The 25,259-nt window shown below is 33.4% G+C and overlaps 1 protein-coding gene across 1 annotated transcript in view; it reads right to left on the bottom strand.

The window, feature by feature from the left end:
• The window catches only part of Uggt2 (UDP-glucose glycoprotein glucosyltransferase 2), a 223,718-nt gene that overhangs the window by 93,728 nt on the left and 104,731 nt on the right, over window positions 1–25,259 (bottom strand). Inside the window, exons 14-22 of the mRNA XM_048800999.1 lie at window positions 21,445–21,595; window positions 13,367–13,486; window positions 12,475–12,560; window positions 11,801–11,936; window positions 8,837–8,968; window positions 4,632–4,796; window positions 4,195–4,318; window positions 4,006–4,104; window positions 1,933–2,027 (exon numbers count right to left, since the gene is read on the bottom strand). Coding sequence (XP_048656956.1) covers window positions 1,933–2,027; window positions 4,006–4,104; window positions 4,195–4,318; window positions 4,632–4,796; window positions 8,837–8,968; window positions 11,801–11,936; window positions 12,475–12,560; window positions 13,367–13,486; window positions 21,445–21,595 — 1,108 coding nt within the window. The remainder of the gene's footprint in view (window positions 1–1,932; window positions 2,028–4,005; window positions 4,105–4,194; window positions 4,319–4,631; window positions 4,797–8,836; window positions 8,969–11,800; window positions 11,937–12,474; window positions 12,561–13,366; window positions 13,487–21,444; window positions 21,596–25,259) is intronic.

Raw genomic sequence — 25,259 nt, 5'->3', positions numbered from 1 at the left:
TTCATTCAAATTCTTGTCAACATGAAATTTTTATTATTGGAAAAAAATTTGGATAAAAATCTAAGTGATAATTTCAGCCATGTAAAAATGAACACACACACACACACACACACACATATAGGCAAGAAATACACCTAAAAATTAACAGACTGACTCTAAGTAATGGGTTCTATGACCTAAATACTTTTCTTCCTTGTTCATCTTTGCTGTTCTACACTTTCAATTTTCTGTAAGAAATGTGTAATATTCTCAAATTCAAGGGGAAAAAAACTTAAAATATCTGAGTGAAAATCAGAAAAACTACAGTGAAATGATGGTTTTATTATACAAAAGTTATTTCTTCAATTTTTCTATTTCTAACAGATAGCATTTGAGATTCAAAATTATCATTCTGCTGTCATGTATAACTGATTAGGATTAAAAAATTTAAAAAATTATCCCTACTTTTCAAGATTAATGTACTTCATGTTATAATATTTTAAATTTATTGTTGTAAAGATACATTTATTTTTGAAAAGCTTCCATATAATGAAAATAAACATCTATCCTTTAAGAAGAAATTATAAAGATAGCACTTCTCAAAGTTACAGAAGAAGCAACCAAGTCAAATCAAAGTTATTTGTGATATATAATATAACTACTAAAGAAAGGCAGTTTGGAAGCTTCTCAGAGAACATGCTCTCAGAATTTCTTGAGAATAGCAAGCAGAAGTTAACTTCTCCCTAAAGATTACAAACCACCTTTTTTTTGAAATTTGCTGGTCTTCTGGTCACTGAGAAAAGCCCGCATACATTCTGATATTGTCTAAATATGATGTGAAAAATCCTTCTATAAATGTTACGTTTTACTTAAGATGTATTACTTATGCCTAATGTGATAGCCAGCCTCCAAGATGGCCCCAATGATCTCCATCTCCAGGTATTCATGGCCTCATGTAGCACCTTCTCAAACTGAATAGAAGTGCACTGTGTAACAAACAGAGTTTGTGGCTTTTAAGAGTACTTCATAAATTACATTGTGGCTGTCTTTGTCTCTATCGCTCATTCTGGAGAAAGCTACTGTGCTGTGAAGATTTTAAGCAACACCAAAAAGAGGTCTATGTGGCAATGGAATAAAGTGCTCTGCTAACAGCCAAACAAAAAATCCTGCCAATAGGAAGGTAAGTGAGCCATCTTAGAAACTTGGCCTTCAGATGACGGCAACCGAAGCCATATTTTGACTGCATCCTCATGAGATGAGTGAGGGCAGAGACAATTAGCCAAGTTGCTCCCGATTTCCTGAACCTCAGAAACAGGTGAGAACATAAATGTTCATTGTTAAATTTATGCTTAGCAATAATTTCACAAAATATTTTGGTTCGTATTTCTTATAAAGACAGGAATATGTTCCCTTAGAAATACAGGTAGTCATTAAAGAGTACTTTTAAACAAACATAAAAATGAATCCAAGCATATTGGTTTACAATTATCTAATAATAAAAAACGAGATTAAGTTAAAGCTTAAAATATTTTGGGTAAAACAAGTTTACTCAGTTTTTCTTTAATAATCAGGGAGAAAGTGCTATGTCATTACATAACAAAAAAATTGCTATTACTAGCTACTACTGATAAAAAGCAGTACTGTGGTTACTGAGTTAGTAGTAGGCTCTAGAATATTTTGTTTTAATAATCTATTTATAACCACTATTAGGCATGTATACATTGGATCATAAGGCTAACAGAGAATATATAGACCATGAGTCATGGAAGATATATGGGTTATCTTTTTCTGGGTAAGGTTACCTGTTTTACATCGAGATTGAATTCTTTAATTTCTTTAGTGCTGTGTTTTAATCAAGTTAAAATGTACGCAAAGAGAAATAAAAATTTAATGCATGCTCTTCATATTGCTTTCTTGAAACTACAATTTTTATAGGAAGAATAGCTAACTCACCATGTGCTTTAATGCATTAAAAAGCAGTTTTCTCCCAGATGGTGTATCAAAATCAGCAATAATCCACAGAGTGACTGCAGAAATTACATCATCATCTGAAAGTTTCAAATAGTCAAGTAAAATTAATTCTTTCTAAAATAAAACTAAGAAAAGTTTTCAATTAATACAAAATATCTTATTTCTGAAAAATGTGTGTATGTGGAAATATGTAATGTACATACAGAAGTGCTAGTATAAAAGTGCTAGAAGAGTAGTTTATTGTAATCCTTTATATAAATACAGATACAAAAAAAATTTTTAAAAAGAGTGTAGTCCCTAAGGAACAGATGCGCACAATTCTTTTACCAATAGAGAAATTGTTTTATAGCTTTCATGATCCCAGTGTTGGCAAGTAAAATTGTCTTCTAGCTATATTTACTTTAAAAAATTGGTATTTACACCCCATGTATCTGTAAAAACAAGACAGTCAAGTTTATCTAATAGATATAGAAAATATCTCATTGATTTCTGGTTCTCATTTGCTAGGTCTAATTTGTATTTTTTTTTTTCCTATGTTGATGTAATTCTCTTTTCAGAAGAATTTCAAAATTTTAAGTCTATAGGAAGAATCCATTTTTAAGTAAGTTTTAGGAACAGAAAATTTTTATTTTAAATGCCATAACTAAAACTATAGAAAAAATAATCCTTTAGATCAGTTCACCAATTTAAAATAAAAATTTGCTGTTCCTAAAACTTACTCCTGAATAGATTCAAAATTACAGTAATTACCATAGTCAGTGCTATCTAAATCTACAAAAACTGACCTTGTTAATAAGGAAATACACAAAAGACAGCTCATTCCACTTGCTATCTTTAGAAATAAGAGTAGGGCACTAACACATTCTTTTCAAAGAATTCCAATATTGCCTTAATATGAGCCTTTCACTACCTTAACCAAATTGCATTATTTCTTCACACATTTACATAAACACAAATAAAAAGATTAGAGTCTAAGTTATTATTCCTTTAATTTGCAAGAGATTTAACCAAAAGGCATTCCAATAGGCTTAGTCAGATGCCCAGAGGCATTTTTGAAATACAACCCAGAATCTGATCTTTGACTCCTTCCTCCTTTACTTGATATATTCAAGGGCACAGCATGCCATAATATGGAAATGTATTTTATTTGTTGGATTTCTTATAGACATATAACTTTCTGAACATAAAATCATGAAATCTGAAAGTAATCCAGGTGCCAATTTGGACTCAGTCTATGGCATTCTTTTTATGTGGTGATGAGGATCGAACCCAGGGCCTTGCATGTTCAAGCCAGGTGAGCAAGGTGAGCGCTCTACCAAGAGCCATAATAACCCCAGTCCCTCAGTCTATGGCATTCTTAAAAACTAATTGTGTAGACTTTTGATTTAAATCTTTCATATGTAAGTTCTCTCCCTTGCAACAGTTCTCTATCTTTAGGTCACTCCTATTGTTACAAAGTTACTTCTTACATATTGAAATACAAACCAGCCTTTCTTTAACTTATTAGCTCCCATTTTTATTTCCAAACAAAGCAGACAGAAAAATAAAATAAGCCCTCCAAAACCAACAACAAAAAACCTGTACTAATTATCTCCATCTATATGAATATTTAATTGCACAATAACAAATCTGTGGTCTCAGTGAAGACTTCTTTAAGCTAAATCCTTATTTCCACAAATGTTACTGCACTGGTCTCTCATCTGGTTGTGATCCTAACCTAAGCCAAACATCCAGATTTTGTTTAACCACAGCGCATAAAACTATTTTCTCCTCTATCTGGGAGCTGCACTTTTATTCATGCATTTTATCAGTTTATTGCTTTCTTAAAAAGGTGAAAATGGAATAGTTTACTTTAAAATAAGGCAAAAAGCCAAGATGAATATCTGTTGCATATATGCTTAGTTAGGATAAGAGGCACAATTTTCCCAGCACAATCCCTAAGTTGTAATAAATTATAAACTACCAAACTAAATCATGTTTTCCAGTCAAAAATATCAACATAATGTAAGTAACTAAAATGCTGTTTAGGAATAAATTTCATAAAATAAACATTACCTTCTTGAGTTAAATAATGCATGTTCTCTGCAATCACAGCACTTTTATCTTGTGAATCCAAGAAAAAGTAAGTAGAGAAATCTTCAATGGCAGTAGTTACTGAAAAATTCCACATTAAAGGTTCAATAATGAATCAATGAAATATTCATAGTAAGCATTTTTAGAATAGTATGTGAAGGGTTATTTTACCTGATGAAGATATTAAATTAAGATACTGAGGATTAGTGTGCAAAATCAAAGAATTTATACGGGGTACAACATTATTCTTATCCATTAGAAAATCCACTGCATTCATTTGATCATTCAATGTGCCCTACGATAACAAAAATATTATTTAAAAAATAAGTATATATATATGAATATTTAAAATTATACAGATAATTTGAATATTAGTCTAAAATAAATCAATAAATAGCATATAACTTGGGATTACTGGTAATGAACTTTCTTGTAAAAACTAGACTTGTGAATCAAATTTAAGATGTAATTATGTATAAGAAATTTTTAAATCACTTAAATTATCAAAATGAAAATTTTTACACAATTAGCTTGACCATTAAAAATTTTAATAAGAAAATATCTTTTATAGATATCATTTATGTAGTTCCTCTTACATGTTTACTTACCATAAAAACATCTCTTTGTAAATATTCAGATGCATCCATCATTCTGTGAAGAACAGCCATTTCTAGTTCTTCAATATTCATCTCTTCATGGTTAAAGGATTCACCATTATAAAGAGCTTGAGGTAAAGGACCCAGGCCAGTCATTTTATAAAAGCTTGCTCCTGCCTATTAATTAAACATCAGCGTCAAAAAATATGGCTGTTTGAAACAGAAAGAAAAAGGGACACTAGCACATTTTTATAGAAATATTTTTATTACGCCGTATACAGATTGCAGAATCACATCGGTTACACATCCACGTTTTTACATATTGCCATACTAGTGACTGTTGTATTCTGCTATCTTTCCTATCCTCTGTATATGGCGTAAAAATGGGAGTTCATAACCCACTTGAATCAAATGTATGAAATATGATATGTCAAGAGCTTTGTAATGTTTTGAACAACCAATAAAAAAAAAGAAAAAAAAGAAATATTTTTATTAAAAAAATGTCAGTTTCACTAATCTTCTCTGTCCTTTTCAAATAATATGTAAAGGAAAGTCATTTATCTGCACAGAGGAGGAGTCAGGAAACTTTCTGCAAAAGGTCAGACTGTTAATAGTTTAGTCTTTGTAAGCCATCTGGTCTGTCACAATAACTCACCTTTGATATTACAGTGTATAAGCAGTCACAAGCAACACATGAACAAATGAGCAAGGCAGTGCCCTCAAAATACTTCACAAAAACAAGCAGTGAGGCTTGCTGAACTCAATATAGACAATACTTAAGTGCATTAGACTTAATTTATTCTTACATTCATTTATTCAGAAAACAATATTGAATCATGCCACCGGCAATTTGGATGGATCCAGTGAATACAGAGCTCAAAGTCTTCCCTTATGGGTTTTGATACTGAAAGCAAAACAGTTATATCAAGGTTCCAAGAAGGTCCAGAAAAGCATCTAACCAACCTTGAATATCGAGGGGAAGTTATCATAAAAGTCTTCTGTTGGAGACACTGAAAGCTTTAAGGGGTGAATAAGTTTGGAAGACTAAATGGAGAAAGATATTCCAAGTAAAGACAGCACAGCAAGGACTAGAAGGAAGTGAGAATATGGTATATTTAGGCAATGACAAGTGAATATGGGTGTGATATGAAGGGGAGAGCTGTTGGATAATGAAGTCAGAGAGCATATAATGAAGGTCCTCAATAGTTGGATTTAATTTACAAATGATATGTCATTCAACAATTCATTCATTTATATTTAATATTAAGTATTATGATTATTATTGTCAACATTCTCAAGAGTAGTCTAAAAAGTAAGTACAAGTTGAATACAGCTTATTTGAAATGGGAAACAGAAGTATTTTGATTTTGGAATATCTTTAAAGACTTTACCAATTGAGCATCCTTAATCCAAAAACCTGAACTTACAGAAATTCACAAATATCAGAAAATGTTTGAAAAAGTTTCAGATCTTGGAGTACTTCAGAGATCAGATTAGAGATGCTCAACTCAAAGTACTATAATATGATGAAACAGAGAGATTAAATCACTTCCATGTGAAAAAGCTACTATATTTTAGAACCAGAATTTGTACCCATGTCTGTCTAACCAATATTCTGAACTATTAACCACAGCACTACAGTCCCCTTTTGCATTTGTTGGGCACCTGCTATATATTAGGCTTATGAATTTATATAAAAGGCATATAAACTCTATCCTAAAATACTTATAGTTTAATAGAGGAAAAGATGGATACACTAAAAATAAGTGTGAATATAGTATCTAGAGTACCATAGGGGTTATTTTGTAAATGCTATCAAGGAATAGTTTGTGAAAAAATATGTTTAGATTTGATTATTTTAAGAACACAATAGTGCCAGGTGCGGTGGCGCATGCCTGTAATCCCAGTGGGGCTTGGGAGGCTGAGGCAGGAGGGTTACAAGTCAAAGCCAGCCTCAGCAATGGTGAGGCCCTAAGCAACTCAGTGAGAGCGTGTCTCTTAAAAAAAAAAAAAAAAAAAATGTACAAGAGGATCATATACTAGAGACTGGATTGGAAGCTACTGCAGTAGTATGGGAAAGAAAAAAGCAAGAGCCAGAACAAAAATTTATGGCAATAAATAGTTAAGGAGATAATGATGTAATGTATGAAATATTTAATAGGTGGAAATAACCCAACTTAATGATCTATGTATATATATTTTTGGAGAATAAGAGGGAAAACATGTAGTTTAGAATGACTAGCAGGCTTCTAGCATAAGTAGTCTAGGTAAACAGTGATGAAATCTATCCTCTGTGGTAAGGCTTAAAGAAGGAACATAAGTTTGAGGTAATAAGGAAGATGATGGGCTTTGTTTTAGATGTTTGATTTTAGATGCTACTCTATGACTTCCAACTAGGCAATCTATCCATTCAAAAGCTTTAATTACCACAAATAAGCCAGTAACGAATTTTATACTTTCAGTCCATACCTCACTTCTGACCTATAAACACACATATCCAATTTCTTATTTCACATCTCCTCTGGAAGACAGAGACCTCAAGTATCTACACAAATCTGTTTCTCCTCCTCCACTCCTTTCCATTGTGGCAACAGTATCACATCTCTTCTAGTCAGCTATTCAATTGAACCTTGCTAACCATTCTTGACAATTTTTCAACTTCTAACATACCCAATCCAGCAGCAGGCCTGTACTTGTACTTGCTAAATAACTTGAATATGTCCACTTTCTTCTGCCTCTACTTCTTGCAAGGCCTACTACTATCCCATCTTTCGTCTCTCCTCTGTGTTTCTTCATCTGTATCATCATGTACACTCCTACCCTTAAACAATCCATTTTCAACAATGGAGAAAGTTCTTTACAAAAAAATGTGTGCCACGGTCACCTCACTATGACACCTCTGACTGATAGCTTTCATGTTTTTCACTGTTGCCAAAGTCTTCAATCATTTTGCATGTACATTAAACACAGTTGAGTCCCTCTATTCACAGGTCTCACATCTCAGGATTCAACCAAATGCAGATTACAAAACACTGTGCCTATACTGAAAATGTACAGATTTTTATTCATTTTCTTCTAAATACTGAACAACTATTCACATATAGTTTACATTACTTTAAATGATCTCTACATTATTTATAATACCTAAAGTATATGAAGGATTAGTTGCAGGGCATATGAAACTAGTATTCCATTTTATGTGAGTTGGATGTCCATGCATTTTGGTATCCATGTGAGATTTGGAAACCAATTCCCCATGGATACCAAGGGCCGACTATATTGTTTATAAGACATATGCAATCATGCTCCTTGTCTACTTTCTCAAGCCTCATCTTCTGAGCTTCCCCCAAACACAAATGCAACACATGTCTGCAATCTATATACGTAGCAACAACAGCTTCTCTTAGTTCCCTCACAATTCAGGACCTCCTATCATTTCTGACTGGAATGAAAATCAGTTACTTGTACTCTTTTGTCCAACTTTTTCTCTTGCTCAAGGACTCGGCTTAAATGTCACTTATTCAAAAAGAGTATTCCTTATCCTTAGCTCTTAGAGTGTTTCTTTCATCCAACATATTGCACATTTGGTAGGGCTCTACCAATGAAATCACGTCCATCAATTTTAAGAATTCTTTATGCTATTATTCTTTATTTTTGTGAATTTATGTTGCTGCCTTTGCTTTTTCAGAATCTTTTGGCTCAGTCTCCATTATTTACCTTTTATTTAAATTGACAAGAATTGTAAGTTTATGGTATACAATGTTTTGATATATGTATATGTTGTGTAATAGCCAATTAATATATGCATCTCTTGAATAATTATCATTTGTTTTGGTGGTGAGAGGGACTTAAATTTTTTTTTTGATTTTTCAAGTACACATTATTGATATCCATTATAGTTACATAATGTATAAGTTTTTTTTTTTTTTTTTAAGCTTTGAACTCACTATCCTCCTGCCTCAGCCTTCCAAGCGGCTGAGATTACAGGCATGCACCACCATTTCCGGCATAATGTATAACAAATTTCTTACACTTATTCCTCTGGTCTAACTGAAATTTAATTTCCTTTGACCAGTCCTTCCACCCTCTAGCCTTTGTAACCCACCGTTTTACTCTGTTCCTGCGAGTTCCACTGTTTCAGATTGCATGTATAAGATCATGGGATATTTGTCTTTCTGTGCCTGGTTAATTTTATTTAACATAATGTCCTAACTTACCTTTCTTTCATTATCATATATGGAATGAATTCCCAAAATATCCCAAATATTAGCCTGAGGAAATTCATTTTGTAGAATGCTCTTCACATTATCCACAGTGAGTATATTTTGATCCTTTGCTTTCTGGTACATCTGTGGAAAAAATAATTTTTCTTTTTATAGTAATTGGTTTTCTTTAAAAAGATGTATAAAATACTTTTAAATGACTTACTTTAGAAATGGTTTATTTACATTCCTGATTGCTCTTCAGCAAATATCTTGACTAAATTTTCTTTGTACCTACACTCTTCTCCCAGTCTCAAACGTTCTAAACACATATGCAGAATGCATGATGGTACTTCTATTTTTTTTCTCATTTCTCTCTTTAATAAGTAGTTATAGATCCTTTACTATGACTCAGGTGCTCTTCTAGACATGAAGAAAGAGGACCAACTTTCTCCAGGAGAGAAGACAAATCTAAGTGGATAATTAAGCCTGAAATGTAAATATGAACTCTGAGCTCATTAAGGGTGGTTGGTCCCATTGCTTTGGGCCTGTGGTGAGGTAGTATATCATGGCAGGAGCATATGGCTAAGAAAATCACCTCACAGCAGCCAGGAAGTGAAGAAATATTGGAAGGGGCTGGATTTCCAATATTCCCTTCAAAGGTATACCTGCAATGACCTAAAACCTCTCTCTATACCCAGACTTTTAGGCCCACATTCTGGGGACAAAAACCTCGATACACATGGACTTTAGGGGACATCCCAGATCCAAATCACTGCATATTATATTTACCATAATTCTGTATCACATTTTGGTAATTACCATACATTTCTATTATAATTTTAGTATTTTTTTTTCTTTTTTTAATTTTAGTCTTAATAGTTTTCCTCACTCTTGATACTAAAAGCAATTTGCTCAAGATTTTTATGAGATATTATAATTTATGTATTTTCTTTCCTAAAAAATATTCTTAGTTATAGATGGACACAATACTTTTATTTTTTATTTAATTTTATTTTTGTGATGCTGAGGATTGGACCCAGGGCCTCACTAGGCAAGACTCTACCACTGAGCTATAACCCCACCCCTCATGTATTTTCTTAAAAGTTGCATTCTATTAAAATTATTCTAAATTAGAGAAGTTAAATCATCTTAAGTACATATTCTCAGAAGATTGGCTCAACATGATTTCTCTACGGAATATTGAGAAACCAAAATTCTGATGTCACAAACATAGAAAAAAATTTTTTAGTATATTTGTTTTAGTTGTCATCGGACCGTTATTTATTTATTTAAATTTTTTTTATAATAGATGAACACAATACCTTTATTTTATTTTTATGTGGTGCTGAGGATCGAACCCAGTGCCTCACACATGTGAGGCAAGAACTCTACCACTGAGCCATGGCCCCAGTCAATAACAGAGAAAAAGATTCTCACCTGTCAGTTTAGCCTGTATATATTCCTTCCTCATTTATTTCTCTCTTCCTCCTCCTACTTAAATATAACATATAGGTTGTACCACCCATTTAATCATGCTCTCTTAGGCAGCTATATTAAACCTATAGTTTCAAGTGTAATTTGGTTTTCCAAAGGATTATAATATTTTGCTTAACATGATAGTAGACGATTTAAAAGGCAAGAGATAGGCAAATATATCATCACCTGCAAATTAATGTCCAATACAAAAAGCTTACAGAATAGATATTTAATCCTGGTAATTAAGATTACATAGGTAAGTATAATCTATACATGTCTTCAGGATCCTCAATTTTGAATATCATAGGGATCCTTTTATAATAAAATAGTTGGATCTTAATAAAAGATCTAAGTCAATTCAACTAAGTTGCTTACAAACTCTTAGTCCATAAGTTAGTAAAACTAATAAAGATATAAAACTGACACACATATCATGGCAGCATCTTATGAACTGTACTACAAAATAATTGACATGTATATCGTTTCTATGCCTAGGATGGCAAAGTAATGAGGTATTTAGTGATTTCTCTGGGAGCTGCAGAAGTGGAGTAGGAAATGTATACACTTTGAAAATTTCTATTTGAAGATGAGCCATCACCTATTATAATACTGGTTGATAAGCTAATGCCCAATGAATATAAAAGTTAATACAAGCTATTTTTAAGCTATAATTTGACTGTTCTTAATAACACTGCTCTTCAATACATTTACTTTTCCATGATGAGCCACAATAGTTTCAAGACTTCAATGATGAAACAATCTTCTATTATGCTATTCTCTCCTGATGAGGCTCTTACCAATTTGTGACTTTCCTTATACAATCTCTCTGGCAGACACAGTATCAATCTTCCCTTTTTCACACAATTTGCTGTCACTAAGTGATTTCTTCCGCCTTAGAAATTCTCAAACTATCAATATACTTTATCATATGGAATATTTATCATTGCAATAATCTTTATATTAATGATTTTATTCAGAAACTAGTTCAATAATTCCCCAAATAATCATTTTTATTATGTTTTCCTTTAAGCATATACGCAACTTTTATTTTTTTGGTGGGGGGGTATCAGGGATTGAACTCAGCGGCACTCGACCACTGAGCCATATCCCCAGCCCTATTTTGTATTTTATTTAGAGACAGGGTCTCACCGAGTTGCTTAAGGCCTCACCACTGCTGAGGGTGGCTTTGAACTCATGATCCTCCTGTGTCAGCCTCCTGAGCTGCTGGGATTACAGGTGTGCCTCACCATGCCTGGCTACATACAACTTTTAATGGCTAGGTAAGCTTAAAAAAATTAATATATTTTGGCAGAGCCTCAGTTACCTAATTCATGAAGTTGGAACAATATTATGTACTTAATAGGGAGTTGCAGGAATTAAATTTATCATCGTATTTTCAGTTTTCACGAATTTGAAGTGTTCTATTAGAAAATTATTATAAGAAATTATTATAAGAAAATTATACATTCTGAAGAATTTTTATCTAGTGCATAAACTCACATGTACTATGGAAGCAAATGCTTCTGATAAACCTCTTTCTCCTGCAATATAGTTGAAAGCTCTCCAAAGAGCAACTCCAGCATCATTTGTTCCGTCAACTTTATCATCTGTGTTAAGAACGAACACAAAGCCAATTCTGGGAAAAGAAGATGAATAAGCAATATCACAACTACCTTTGAACTAAAATAAACTACTATTTAAAAGTACTGGGCTACAACCTCTAAATGGAGGAAATCCATTAGAGATAAGGGAAAAAGGAATATTATTTGAAGGTCTGATTGTCATGTCTACCACCAAAATTCCCACAGCTACTGAATTCCTGCAAAATGTTAGATACTCTCTGATGGTGACATCAAATGACATTTTTTTCTGGCAAAAAAAAAAAAAAAGGTAAATGAATTCAATACAATTGCATAGAGCTGGGCCCTTCTATAAATTTCCAGAATGACCAGATTATTTTCTTGGGAAGGTAACAAGGTATACGAGATTATTAGGCAGCTTTGATTACAAGAGTCTATTGTAAAGGTATATCACACTTCACAACAAAGCCATGCTGTGCCAGGCATGGGAGCTACCTGATGTTCTGAATTCCACATTAATATTCTGTGTAACATATTGAAAACATCACTGGATATCCTTCAGCTGACAGTCTAATAACATAAATTTACAATTACCGAAGAGGAATTTTATTATAATAGAAAAGTTCAGCAACTTTTATAAAATCCGAGGTATATTCTTGAGCCGGATCAATAAACAGAACCTATAAGGAAGAAATTACATAATCACCATTTTAACACTTTTGAATTTCCACAAATTTCAAATTAAGTCTAATTTTTGCAGCTTACAGTATAAAATTATAGTTGTTAAAGAAATTCCTAGCAATTCTAAAGAATTTTGAGGAATATATAAGAATTTCACCATTTATAAAAGATTTTTAAAGCTTCCAAATATGATTATGAATGGAATTCAATATGAGATTACTCATCTTTTTTGGAAGCACAACATATAGTTTTTATATGAAGTGAGATACCTTATTGCCAACATTCACAGATTTTCTGAGAAATTATTTTTTTTAAAGAATTAGATATTAAAGTTCTACAAAAAATAGCATTAACATATCTTCTTGCTCAAGATTCTTACAGGAAATAAGATAATCACTTCCGATGTGAAAAACAAAGGGTAGAGCCTTGGGTGTTTTTTTTCCCCACCTTTCAAAGTTCCAATAAGGATGAACCTATATACACAGATGAAGACATAGTATTTATGCATTTTTCTCTGAAATACACTAACCTTTAATCATTAGTTCTTCATAATATAGAAGAAAAATTCTATTATAAATCCCTTTGAGCAAATGTAACAATTTTTGTACCATAAAATTCCATGAGGACTCAACAAGAGGCAGATTATGTGACATTACTAGCTTTGGATACCAAGTCAGCAATGGCACCTGAAGCTGGTTGCATCAGGTCAATACTTCCACAACTGAGATGCCTATATACCAACAGAAGGGCAATTCAAAAAGAATGTTTTATAAGGTGTATATAACTATCAAAATGTTAAACTCACCAAATTGTGAAAATTACGCCTTATAGAAGGTATAGTTCCAGGGAATACTGGCTTCAGAAGCTCCTGGCAACTTGTAGGCCATGTAACATATAAGCCATCATTTTCTAAATCATTAATCCACTAGAAAAGAATCCAGAAGTCTATAAAAGCTATATTAACACTTAAATCATTTCAAAGTCAGTTTTACCATATCAAATGACAGGTAAAAACACAGATTTCCTATATTTCTGATTAAATATAAAACTCCAGTTCAATATTTCCTAAATTAAGGATCACATTATATATAAATAATATTTCTATATTTTTTTACATTAAACTTTCTCCTAAAAATTGATTCCTTTCACATTTTCATCTCATAAAACTATAAAAATGACCCCATAAATTATTAAGTGAGATGAATATTCAATCTTAATTATCAGCAGTAATTTTCTTAAAGGGTTGGGCATAAGGAAAAGAAAATGGCTTATAGAAGTTAAGTTATAATCAACACCTTAGACTTCTAATTCCAATCAAGATGGACTTCATTTTTACCATGGAAGAGAATCCCAAAGCAAATTTGATATAAATGAAAAAGCTATTGCAAATGTGGGGGAGGGGGCACTAGAAACTTAGAAAACAGTAAAAAGGACAAACTACCACAAAAATTTAGGAAACTGTGGACAATCATTATTATTACTGAAGACAGTGGAGAGCCTGTGTAAAGCTGAAGAAAACATATTGGCCATTGTTTAGGGACATGTGGTTGGGGCATCAAGCAACATTCCAAAAGCAGGAGTCATAAGAGGCAAGTTCTGCTTTCACCTCGGTTTTGTCCTGGGATGCACTCTTAAAATTGCAGCTTAGAAGCACAGAGTTCATATACAAAGGACAGTCGCACTGGGCTGGAAAGCAGAAGTTAAAGTTAAGGCTGTCAAACGGTTGGGATCTAAAGCAAGAAAGCAGAAATCTAAGTGAGAAGTCTAAAAACATCTCCACACAAAATCTTCTGAAGTCATTTGCTGACTTGTAATCTGCACTGACAACACCCTCCAAAAAGCCAGGAGAACAGGGAAACCAAGAGGTTGAAGCCAGAGGATTATGGTACTGAAAAAACAGAGGCCAGATTCAAACTAGAGTTCATGTGCTAAACACTACAGATTTTCATTTGAGATTGGGTAAGGACCAGATGACAGAAGAAAGATAAAACAAGAAGAAGACAAGAAGACATTTGGCATTTGTTTTTTTTTTGGGATTGGCCAACTTCACTTAGCATAATCTTCTCTAATGCTATCCATTTCCCTGCAAATGCTATGATCTTATTCTTTTTTATTGCTGAATAATATTCCATTGTGTATAAATGCCACATTTTTTTTATACATTCATCCACTGAAGTGTTGGGAGGGAGAGCAAGGAAGGAAGATTACCTCTAGATAGGTAACAGGGGTGGGAGGGAGAGGGAGGGAGAAGGGGAATAGCATGGATGGTGGAAAGAGACCCTCATCATTATACAAAATACATGTATGAAGATGTGAATTTGGTGTCAACATAATACAATCAGAGATATGATAAATTGTGGTATAAAGGTGTATTAAGAATTGTAATGCAAAAAATAAAAATAATAAGAGAAAAAAAAAAAGCATTACCCTGATTCTTGAAGAAGTCTTGCTAACATAGGCCCTAATGTCTCCCTGGTAAATGTACTTATTAACAAAACTTTGACAAAGCTTGTAAGTTCTTCCACACCTATTTTAAATAAATATAACATTTAAATAAATTCTTCCTAATTTAAAAAAATTGAAATACTTGTTTTAAAAAAAAGATAAAACAGAAGAGAACTTGCAAAGTCTAAAAACAAACCTCACCAGACGTAAGCGAGCATCTGATACTTGGGTTTCCAGAGAAAACCTAAATACTTTTTGCTTCTATAGCTTTTTGCCAATTTCTTGCTCTTACCAAAAGTGGTCAAATAACTGATTTATATATATATGTATATATCCACACACACACACACATTTTTCAAAATTTTTTTGAGATGAAGTATCCCTGTGTTGCCTGGTCTAACTTTGAAGTCCTGGGGTCAAGTGATCTTCCTACCTCTGCCTCCCAAATATCTGGGACTACAGGCAAACATCACTATGCCCAGTTTGATTAACATATTTTTTAAAAATAACAGAAATAGGTAGAAAGATGGAATGTTTAATAAAACTAAAATCTATTAAAGAAGAATCAAAGGGATAATTGAGAATTTAAAAATGTGTAGGCTGGGGGTGGAGCACAATGGTAAACTGTATGCTTTTCAGGCACAAGGATCTAGGTTCAATTCTCAGCATCAAAAACAAATGTAGTCGGGTGCAGTAGCGCATGCAAGTAATCCCAGTGGCTGGGGAGGCTGAGGCAGGAGAATCATGAGTTCAAAGCCAGCCTAAGCAACTTAGTAAGGCCCTAAGCAACTCAGTGAGACCATCTTTAAAGGGCTGGAGATGTAGCTTAGTAGTTAAACACCTCTGGGTCCAATCACTAGTACCAAAAACAAAACAAACAACAACAAAAAAAAAAACACAATTTTTAAAATTATGAATTGTAGGACTTTATTAGGAGAGATTAATTGCAGACTGGACATAGGAGAAAAAAATATCTAGTAAACTAGATAACAAGTCAATAGCATCTATACCAACTAAAGAACACAGAAAAAGAAATAATATATAAAAACCAAGTATGAGTAATCACAGGTGATAGTCTAATTCATTTTGGAAATTTCCTGAGAACACTGAAAACCACTTGGAATAGGCATCTTACAGACTTTCAGTACCAAATGGAGTCAATTTATACCAACTGGACCACTTCTTTGGTCTCAGGTAAATACACAGAAGGAGCAACACCAAGGAAAATCAGCTTCACAAAAGTTGCATGAAGAACTGGCATGGGATTCCATTAGTTCTGTTGGTCATAACCCTGGCTATCATAGCCATTGAGTTCCCAACACATTGAGTAAAAGAAAGTATCGCTTATAAATTAGAAGGTATTAGATTATCTCCTCAATGTTCAAGGACAAAAATAAATTAACACAAAATTGGTCATGGTGTTAATGCATGACTCTTTTTGGGAGAAGCAAAGAACTTAAAATATCATGTTTTCTAGATTTTCTTTAGAGAGTGAAATCAGGTAAGATGGCTAAGAAACTCCAAATCTTCATCCTCTAAAATTTAGCAATAAAAAATTGGCAAATATGTAGGATTAACTTCTTTCAAAAATGTGAAAATTAAACAGAAGCTTGCGGGAAACTCAAGGATGCTTATTTATGAAAAACAGCTGAATTTTGGCAAGAGTGAGATATGTTGTTATATAATTTGCTTTATCTCCATCTCCTGCTCCCAAGTTCACTAATAACCTTGAAAATAAGAGCTTGCATTTCCAATACTGAAACTGGAGGGAGTAAAATGAACTACATTCTGAAAGAACTGTAATTACCTTTTTTGAACTGTCCAATGACTGCCTGGAGAATCTGCTTAAAAGGCCTATCTACACCTTGCCTAACTCATGACTTTTCTAGTCTTGGAAAAGTTGCTACCCCAATTTGTGGAAAACATTTACAGGCAAATGTTTTAGTCACTACTGCCTGAGGAAGTAGAAAACAGTTGGGACAAGTAAGAGACAAACCAAAAAGCTAGTAAGGAAACACTGGGGACTGCTTTAGGAAATAGGACTTTGAAAAATTCTGACAATTCCTTGAAATCTTGAAGGCTACATGCATGTCCTGGAATTTGTACATATTTGGGAACAACCTGAGAAAGCCCTCTTACCTGGCTGACCTTGACACTCTGTTCAGGCAAGAAGTGGGAGCTAAAGCAAATATGTAAACTCCTGGCTGAATGTTTATGAGCTACTCTCCCCTTCCTCCCACATGCTACAGGAAGCCCCTCTGCAGAGACTGGAGGTTTCCTAGTTCCAGGAATTTAAATTAATCTCTGTCCAATTGTTAGCAGACCACTAAGTTAATATATAACAGATAAAGTGAAATATTGAAGTCACTGCTTAATAATGGAAAGAACTAGAGAACACCAGCAAGGAAACAAGATTTGAATAACACTATAACTGATAGGCAGTAAAAGAATATTTTAACCAACACCAGAATACATATTCTTCTCCAGTGCTCATGGAACATTTTCTGGGATAGATGATATGCTAGCACACACAGTCTTAACAAATGCAAAAGATTGAAACTGTACAGAGTAGCTCTCTGACTGCAATGAAATAAATTTAAAATCAGAAAAAGAAATTTAGAGAACTTAAAAATATGTGGAAACTAGACAATGTAATCTTAAGTAAGCAATGGGTAAAAAAAAATAATCAGGGAAAAAAAAACACTGAAATTAAAAAAAAACATCAAAACTTAAGGAACCTCCCCCTTAAAAAAATATCTTACAAGAAAAAACGATCTCAAAATAACAACTTTATACCTGAAGTAACTTGAAGAGTAAAACTAAATGCAAAAAAGAAGAAATAATGTGGGTTAAAGACAAATGAAAGAGAAATGCAAACGAAGCAAAGAGTTGTTCAATAATAAAACTGCAAAAGTTTAGCTAGACCAAAACAGAGAAAGAAAAGACTCAAATAACTAAAATCCATAATTAAAGCAGGGATACTATCACTTGTACCAACCTTATATTATGAACAACTATATGCTAACAAATTGGATCATTTAACAAATTCCCAAAACTGACTAAAAAATGGGACATCTGGGGGTGGGGTTGTGGCTCCGCGGTAGAGTGCTCGCCTAGCACATACAAGGCGCTGGGTTTGATCCTCAGCACCACATAAAAACAAAATATATTGTGTCCAACTATAACTAAAAAATAAATATAAAAAAAATAGGACATCTGGGACTGGGGATGTAGCTCAGTGATAGAGTGCTTGCCTAGCACACGTGAGGCATTGGGTTTGATCCTCTGCACCACATAAAAATGAATAAAGGTATTGTGTCCATCTGCAACTAAAAATATTTTAAAAGAATAGGACATCTGAATAGATGTTGAACCATAGTTAAATGCCTCCCAAGAAAGAAAGTCCAGGAACAGATGGTTTCACTGATTAATTCTACCAAATATTTGAAGAAGTAACACCCATCCTCAAACTGTACCAAAAAAATAGAGAATACTAACTCAGAGATCATCATTACTGATAGCAAAGCCAGACAGATATGAGAAAAATGTAGACCAATATCCATTAAAAATACAGACAAAAATACATGCAAAAATAAATTGAATTCAGCACACATAAAACAATAATTCATGACCAAGTAGAATTTATCCCAGAAATTCAAGGTCAGTTGAAAAATAAAAAAAAGGGGAAAGCAACCAATAAAATACACCTTATAAGAAGAATTTTTTAAGAAATCCTATTATCAACAGATGCAAAAAAAAAAATGCTTTCAATAAAAGTCTAATTCCATTGCATGATAAAAGTACCCAATATAGGTACAGTGGTGCACACCTGTAATCTCAGGAAGCCAAGTAAAGGAGATTGCCAAGTTTGAGGCCAGTCTCAGCAACCAACCTAGTGAGACCCTGTCTCAAAATAAAAAGGGCTTAGGATATAGCTCAGTGGTAGAGCATGCCTGGGTTCAATCCCCTTTATCCATGCCACCCCCCCCCCAAAAAAAAACTCACTAAGAATAGAATGCCTTAATCTTACAATTGATAACATCATACTTTGTTAAGATTAAAAGCTTTGACTAAAGAATGAAAACAAGGTAAGGATGTCTGTTCTTGCTACTCTATTCAACACTGTAAGGAAATTCTAGGTGGAACGTTTCCACAAGTGTGAAATAAACAGTAAGACTAGAAAGAAAGAAAATTATCTTTATTTACAGATGACAATCTTACACATAGAAAACTCTAAATAATGCTCAAAAAACCCACTGGGACTAACAAACATTCAGTAATATTTTTATGCACCAGCAAGAAGTTTTTATATTCTAGTAACAGATATGACATGTTTTTGATCACCAGGGAAATCAAATCCACCAAGAGATATCACATTCCAGCTAGAATAGCTATAATAAAGAAGACAAAAAAGTAAATGCTGGCAAGAATTCAGAGAAAGGGGAATTATTATATGCAACTCACGAGAGGATAAATTAGTATAGTCATTACGGCAAACGATATGGAATTTTCTCACACTAATCTGTGTGTTCCAGCTACCCCACTACTGGGCATGTACTCAAAGGAAATGAAGATACCTGCACTCCCATGATCACTGCAGCACTATTCACAATAGCCAAGATATGAAATCAAAGTGTCTAACAGATGAATTGCTAAAGATACTATTTAGCCACGAAAAGAGTAAAACCCTAATTTATACCCACATGACTAGAACTGAAGACAAAGTAAAATGTGCCAGACACAGAAAAAGATAAACACTATGTATTCACTCATGTGGAAACTAAAAAATTGATTTAACTGAAGTATACAGTAGAATAGTTGTTGCTAAAGTCCAGAAAAGGTGCAGGGTAGAGATGAGGGAGAGACGCTGGATAACAGCTAACAAAATACAGTTAGGAGGAATAAGTTCTAGTTCCACAGCATAATAGGTTAAGTAGAGTTTACAAAAATTATATGGTTTATAAAGGGCTAGAAGATATGAGTTAAAAATTCCCAACAACAAATGCTTTTAAAGAGTAAAATGCTAAATATGCTGATTTCACTGTCATATATTATACACATGTATTGAATCATCACATTGTACCCCTGTCAATAAAGAAGTATAACTGTCAATCAAAATTTTTTAAACTAAACTAAAATCGCAAGATAACTGTAAAATTATAACTGACAAGGGACAGTTCTGACATAATATATCCATATATGTACATATACATGTGTGCTTATAAAGAACATACAAAACACAAGTGTGTATATGAAGAGGTTAACTCAACAGTTCTGAGTACTCACACCTTATACATTCTCAAGAAGGGTGTCTTTTTCTGTCTCTTCTGGGAACTGAGCTCTTGGAATGCTGTTTCACATGCTTAGGGCCTTGAGCTATGCAGTTCCAACAGTTTTGTCTAGAGAATTTATACAAACAATGGAATTTATATTTATAACGAACTTCTGCTTTTCCTCTGAGAGTCTGGGACTTCAGAAACTGAGGGCAGGTACAGAATGTTGTATGCCCATGTGATGGATCCCCCTTCACAACCCTGAACTCCTAGGTGCACTTGAGCTTCCTTAGTTGGAAGCACCTTGCACATATTGCCATATACCAAATTAACCACATTCTGCAGAATATACCAGAAGAGAACTCTTGAAAACCTGCAGCTGGTTTCACCTGAATTTCATCCCTGATGATTCTGTTTTGTATTCTTTTGTTCTAAAAATCCATAACCATGACTGTAACAACTTCTGGGCCTCCTGAGTCCTGCTGGAAAAATCACTGAACATGAGCATGGTTTACAAAAATATGATAATATGGATTATTAAGGAAAGTTTCTCTCAGTAAGGACTGTTTGAACTGAACTCTGAAAGCAAAAATAGGAGGTAAGTGGACAGAGAAAAGAAATTTCCAAGATGAGACAAGTAGTGTGATAAGAAGAATACCTCAGTTAAAGAACAGAAAGGGGAGAAAGGAGGTGGGAAGAGAACAGGCTGTTTGCAGCCTACAAATCATACTAACAATCACTTTTGTGCTTAAGCAAAGGAGGGAGATGTGATCAGATTTCTGAAAAAACTCACCTAGGCTGCTCCCCGCCCCTCCCCCCCACACACCAGAATGTTAGGAGTTCATTGTAAGTTGTCTAGGCAAGATTTTCATTATGTTAAGACAGTATTCTTAATTCCTCAGCTCTCAACTGTTTAGTGTTTTATTTCTGCTATTTGTCATGTGATTATTCTGTTTTTACTATTTTATCTTTGAAGCTAAAAGGATACTGGATAAGTGGGTATTATAAGAAGCTATCAGATGGGAGAAGGTAAGTCTAATGTCTTTTTTTTCCACTGAATCCTCTTCCAAAATGCTTAAATTTTTTCTAAAGTCTGCCAGTATTTGGTTTTATGTTAAGCCTTAAATATATTAAAGTTTTACAACAATAAATAATATGCACTTACCACTATAGAAGAATGCCGAATATCTAGTATGTAGGCAGATTCCCAGACATGTGAATTTAGTTTTAAAAATTTGCTCAAATTTTCCCCATTGATCCCAAGATTTCGAAGGCCATTCATCACTTTTCCTTCTAATTTCAGCATATCCAAAATACTTGATATTTAAAAAAAAAAAAAATGTTTTATTTTGTTTTGCCAAAATTTTAAGAATCTTTTAAAGTGTTATAGATTTCTCAAAACATTAAAAATATAAGTTCCATTCATACTTTTATTTATAGTGGAAAAATATATTATTCATAAACAAACAGTTCTAATTAGTTATCCAGGATACATACTTTTGTCGGGGGTGGGGTGGGGTGATAACAATCCTATCATTTAAAAGATAGCAACAATATTGTACTCTTTACCAAAGTAGTGCAGATCAGATTAGCCATATAAAACAAATAAGGAAAATAAATCATTAGGTTACTCTTGAAAAACATACTATAAAAGATCAGACAGACATAAAAATAAAATTTTAGTATATAGAAAACCCCATTAAAGTGTGTGAAAGTTCATATCTGTTTAGAATACAAATTAAAATGTCTTATTGTATATGTAGGTTGAACAGTTCTAATACGAAAATCCAAAATGCTCCAAATTCACAACTCTATAGGCTATATGTGAAAGGTATACATGAACATAAATGACTTTCATGTTTACACTGGGTTCCGTTCCTGAGATTTCATTTTGTGCATGTAAGCATTAAAAAAAAATCCGAAATCTGACACACTTTTAGTCCCAAGCATTCTGGAGAAGAGGAAATCAATATAAATAAATTCAAAAATTCTCAAAATATGAGAGTATTACTATTCATACAATATTAATAGTAAGTAACCCTATTCACAAAAAGTTTGGGTAACCTGAATCTTTAAACTACTCTTTGTCAAGCTGTGTATGCCAGAAAAGTGCCAAGTACTTTCTGAAAAGAAATCCTCAGAGCCTCAAAACCACCACCATAGGAAGTTTCAGATGATACAACTGAGGCTCACAGGCAATGTGTCCTGCCCATGGCTGCTCAGCTAGTGGAGCTCAGAGCTGACCCAGAAATGCTAGAGGAAGGCAGTGCTTCCCTGTTTCTGCTCGTCTCGCCTTGTCTGTAATGTCAAGACTTTAGAGTACTTGTTTTTTAAAAACGATAAGTTTACTAGGCAAGAAGGAACTTTTACTGTTTAAAGGAACTGCTAAAATTGATATTTATTATATTTAACCTAAGGGCTTCATTCAAAAAATTCAGTCACAGAAATCATTTTCTCTTTCAACAAGTAAACTGAGTAAGAGAAAAGCAAAGTATGGATTTTAGTATACAGTTCTCAGGGAAACTACTGAGATCCACAGCGGGGAGATCTAATACCAAAACTCATAGTAAAGCTGTTACATAATTTCAAGCTGATCTGTATGTATGACTTTGGCTTTTCATGTCTATATCCTAGACAGATTTAAACACAAAAAGAAAGCTTTATTACCAGGAAAACAAAAATCTACAAGAAGATAGGCACTATAAATAATACTAGCTTGAATATCCCAAATCACCAATTTAAAAATAAGATGTAGTTTGATATGATAGGACAAATGGAAAATTTCACACCTGACATTATGGGATGGGTTGTAGTAAAAACTCAGGCATGTTAAAAATACAGAAGCTCAGATTATGCTCAAAATAGGGCAGGCATGTTAAAATGTAAAATAAATTTTAAAATATAATTCATGTATAGTATATATAAATATATAAGGTATACATGAACATAAATGACTTTCATGTTTAGATCGGGTTCCGCTCCTGAGAATCAAAAAATGTGCTTATTTATAATTCTATTAATATATGTAATAAAAATATACTCAGACATGCAAAAAATACATGTGTGGCTTCCTAAAGTATTTCAACTTTTTAGTCTAAGTTCCCTAATTTGTAAAATAAGAATTTCAGAGTACCCTGTAAATATATTTTCCATTCCAAAAATTTGGTGATGCTCACTGATCAGACCCATTTTTTTGGTATGGTAGAATTTCAATATTTCTCACAGCTATTTCTTCTCAAACTTGTTTTCAAGGAAAATCAGACCCACAGCACAGTACATTGGAAAGGGTGTGGGATTTTGAAACTACCATTATTTACTATTTATGTCTTTAGTTTTGTATAAAATCTAAGTCTCAGTTTCCACATCTACTTAAAAAAGAAAAACCAATAATCCCTTTCCAGAGAATTAAGGCTGAATGAACTGATGATCAGGCACACAGTTATCTTCAATAAGCACTAGTTTGTTCCTTGATCTTCCTAAATCTTGAATTTTGGATGATAAATAAAAACTAAGTACACTTGATTTATCTATCAGGAAACTTCCTGTATCTTGGGGTTTACAAATAGTATTTAAAAGGGAAGCATCAGGAACTATCTTTGGACTTGTTTGATGGCTTTTCCTGCCTTAGAGACAAAAGGCCAAATCTGTAACTTGCTTTTACAATCTGATCTTTGCCTATCTGTGTGATCTTGACTAATTCTAGCTCCTCCTCATTCTCTACAGTTCTCAAAACATGCCTTCATGTTGTCACAACCTCCATTTCCCCTTTGTCCAATTCATCCTTTAAAGCCTAGCTTAAATAAAACACTTCTTTGAAGTCCCAAAGTTCCATCAAAAAATACAAATTTCTGGGGTTACAAATCCCACACACTGTATCTAACCTTTTACAAGCCTTATCACACTGTTCTTATTTACTTAATGTATTCCCATCTAGACTGAAAACATCACTTAGGCAAGACCTATTTTGTCTTGTTTACCACTATATCCCCAACATGCAGCAGTTCCAACAACATAGCAGGATTCAGATACATGAATTGCATTTTAATATTAAATTGATTTTATAATATTGGATTTCAATACTTCATGCATTAAAATAATTATTTTGCAAGAACTCAAAAGAATTCTAAGCAGATAATTTTATGAAAATACAGAAAAACTACAGAAGTGATGATATCGAGACCACTTTGTCACATCTTTCTGGTGGTAGTGACACTGCTCAAGTAGGAAGAGACTGTCTATCAAAATGTGATACCTAATTTGTATTAGAGTCAATTTCTCACTGGGCAAGTCTGTGGCTGAGGCAGAAATGCAATAATGCCTCCCTGATGGACTAGGATAGTATATTCTAAGGTAGAGAAACAAAGCCTCATTTATGTCTTGGATGCCTTTCCCCCAGCCACAGTCTCATGGTTCTTACTGTCTCAGCCTCTCTGGGAATGAGACCTACACTGTCCTGACCCTGAACCCGAGACTTTAAGCTCCTTCTATGACTTGGAAGAACGATGGGGCCATATCTGAGATATGATATTGATTCTCCACAATCCAGAAATGCAATTATTGACAGAGGATGGGAAAAAAAAAATAATTCATTTCCTTTCTTCCTCAAATGGACAATTCTGAGTACTAGTAGCAAAAACAAACTCTCCCTATGCAATATCTCTGTAATAGAACATTTTCATTTCTCTATTTTTCCATATAATTTTCTTTCATTCACCTGTTTTTCATTGATTTTATTCTATATCCTGTCATCTTTTTCAGAAAATCTTTGATTATGTTACCTGAAAAATATCAGAAAATACAATTATCCTTATATATTTGCTATTTCTCTTTTAAGGGAATCACGGTAGCCATCACATCACTAGGGAACAGAACTACAGTACACATGCCGCTATTCTTTCTATCGATAATGTTTATGCTATATATCTCGGGTTGTCAGGTCCAAGGATTCAATTAAATATAGAGAAAAGCCAGCTTGAGATA

Source organism: Marmota marmota, unplaced genomic scaffold (genome assembly GCF_001458135.2).
Source record: "Marmota marmota marmota unplaced genomic scaffold, marMar, whole genome shotgun sequence".
NCBI lineage: Eukaryota > Metazoa > Chordata > Mammalia > Rodentia > Sciuridae > Marmota > Marmota marmota.
The sequence above is the reverse complement of the archived record's forward strand: the minus strand, read 5'-3'. Positions and strand labels throughout refer to the sequence as shown.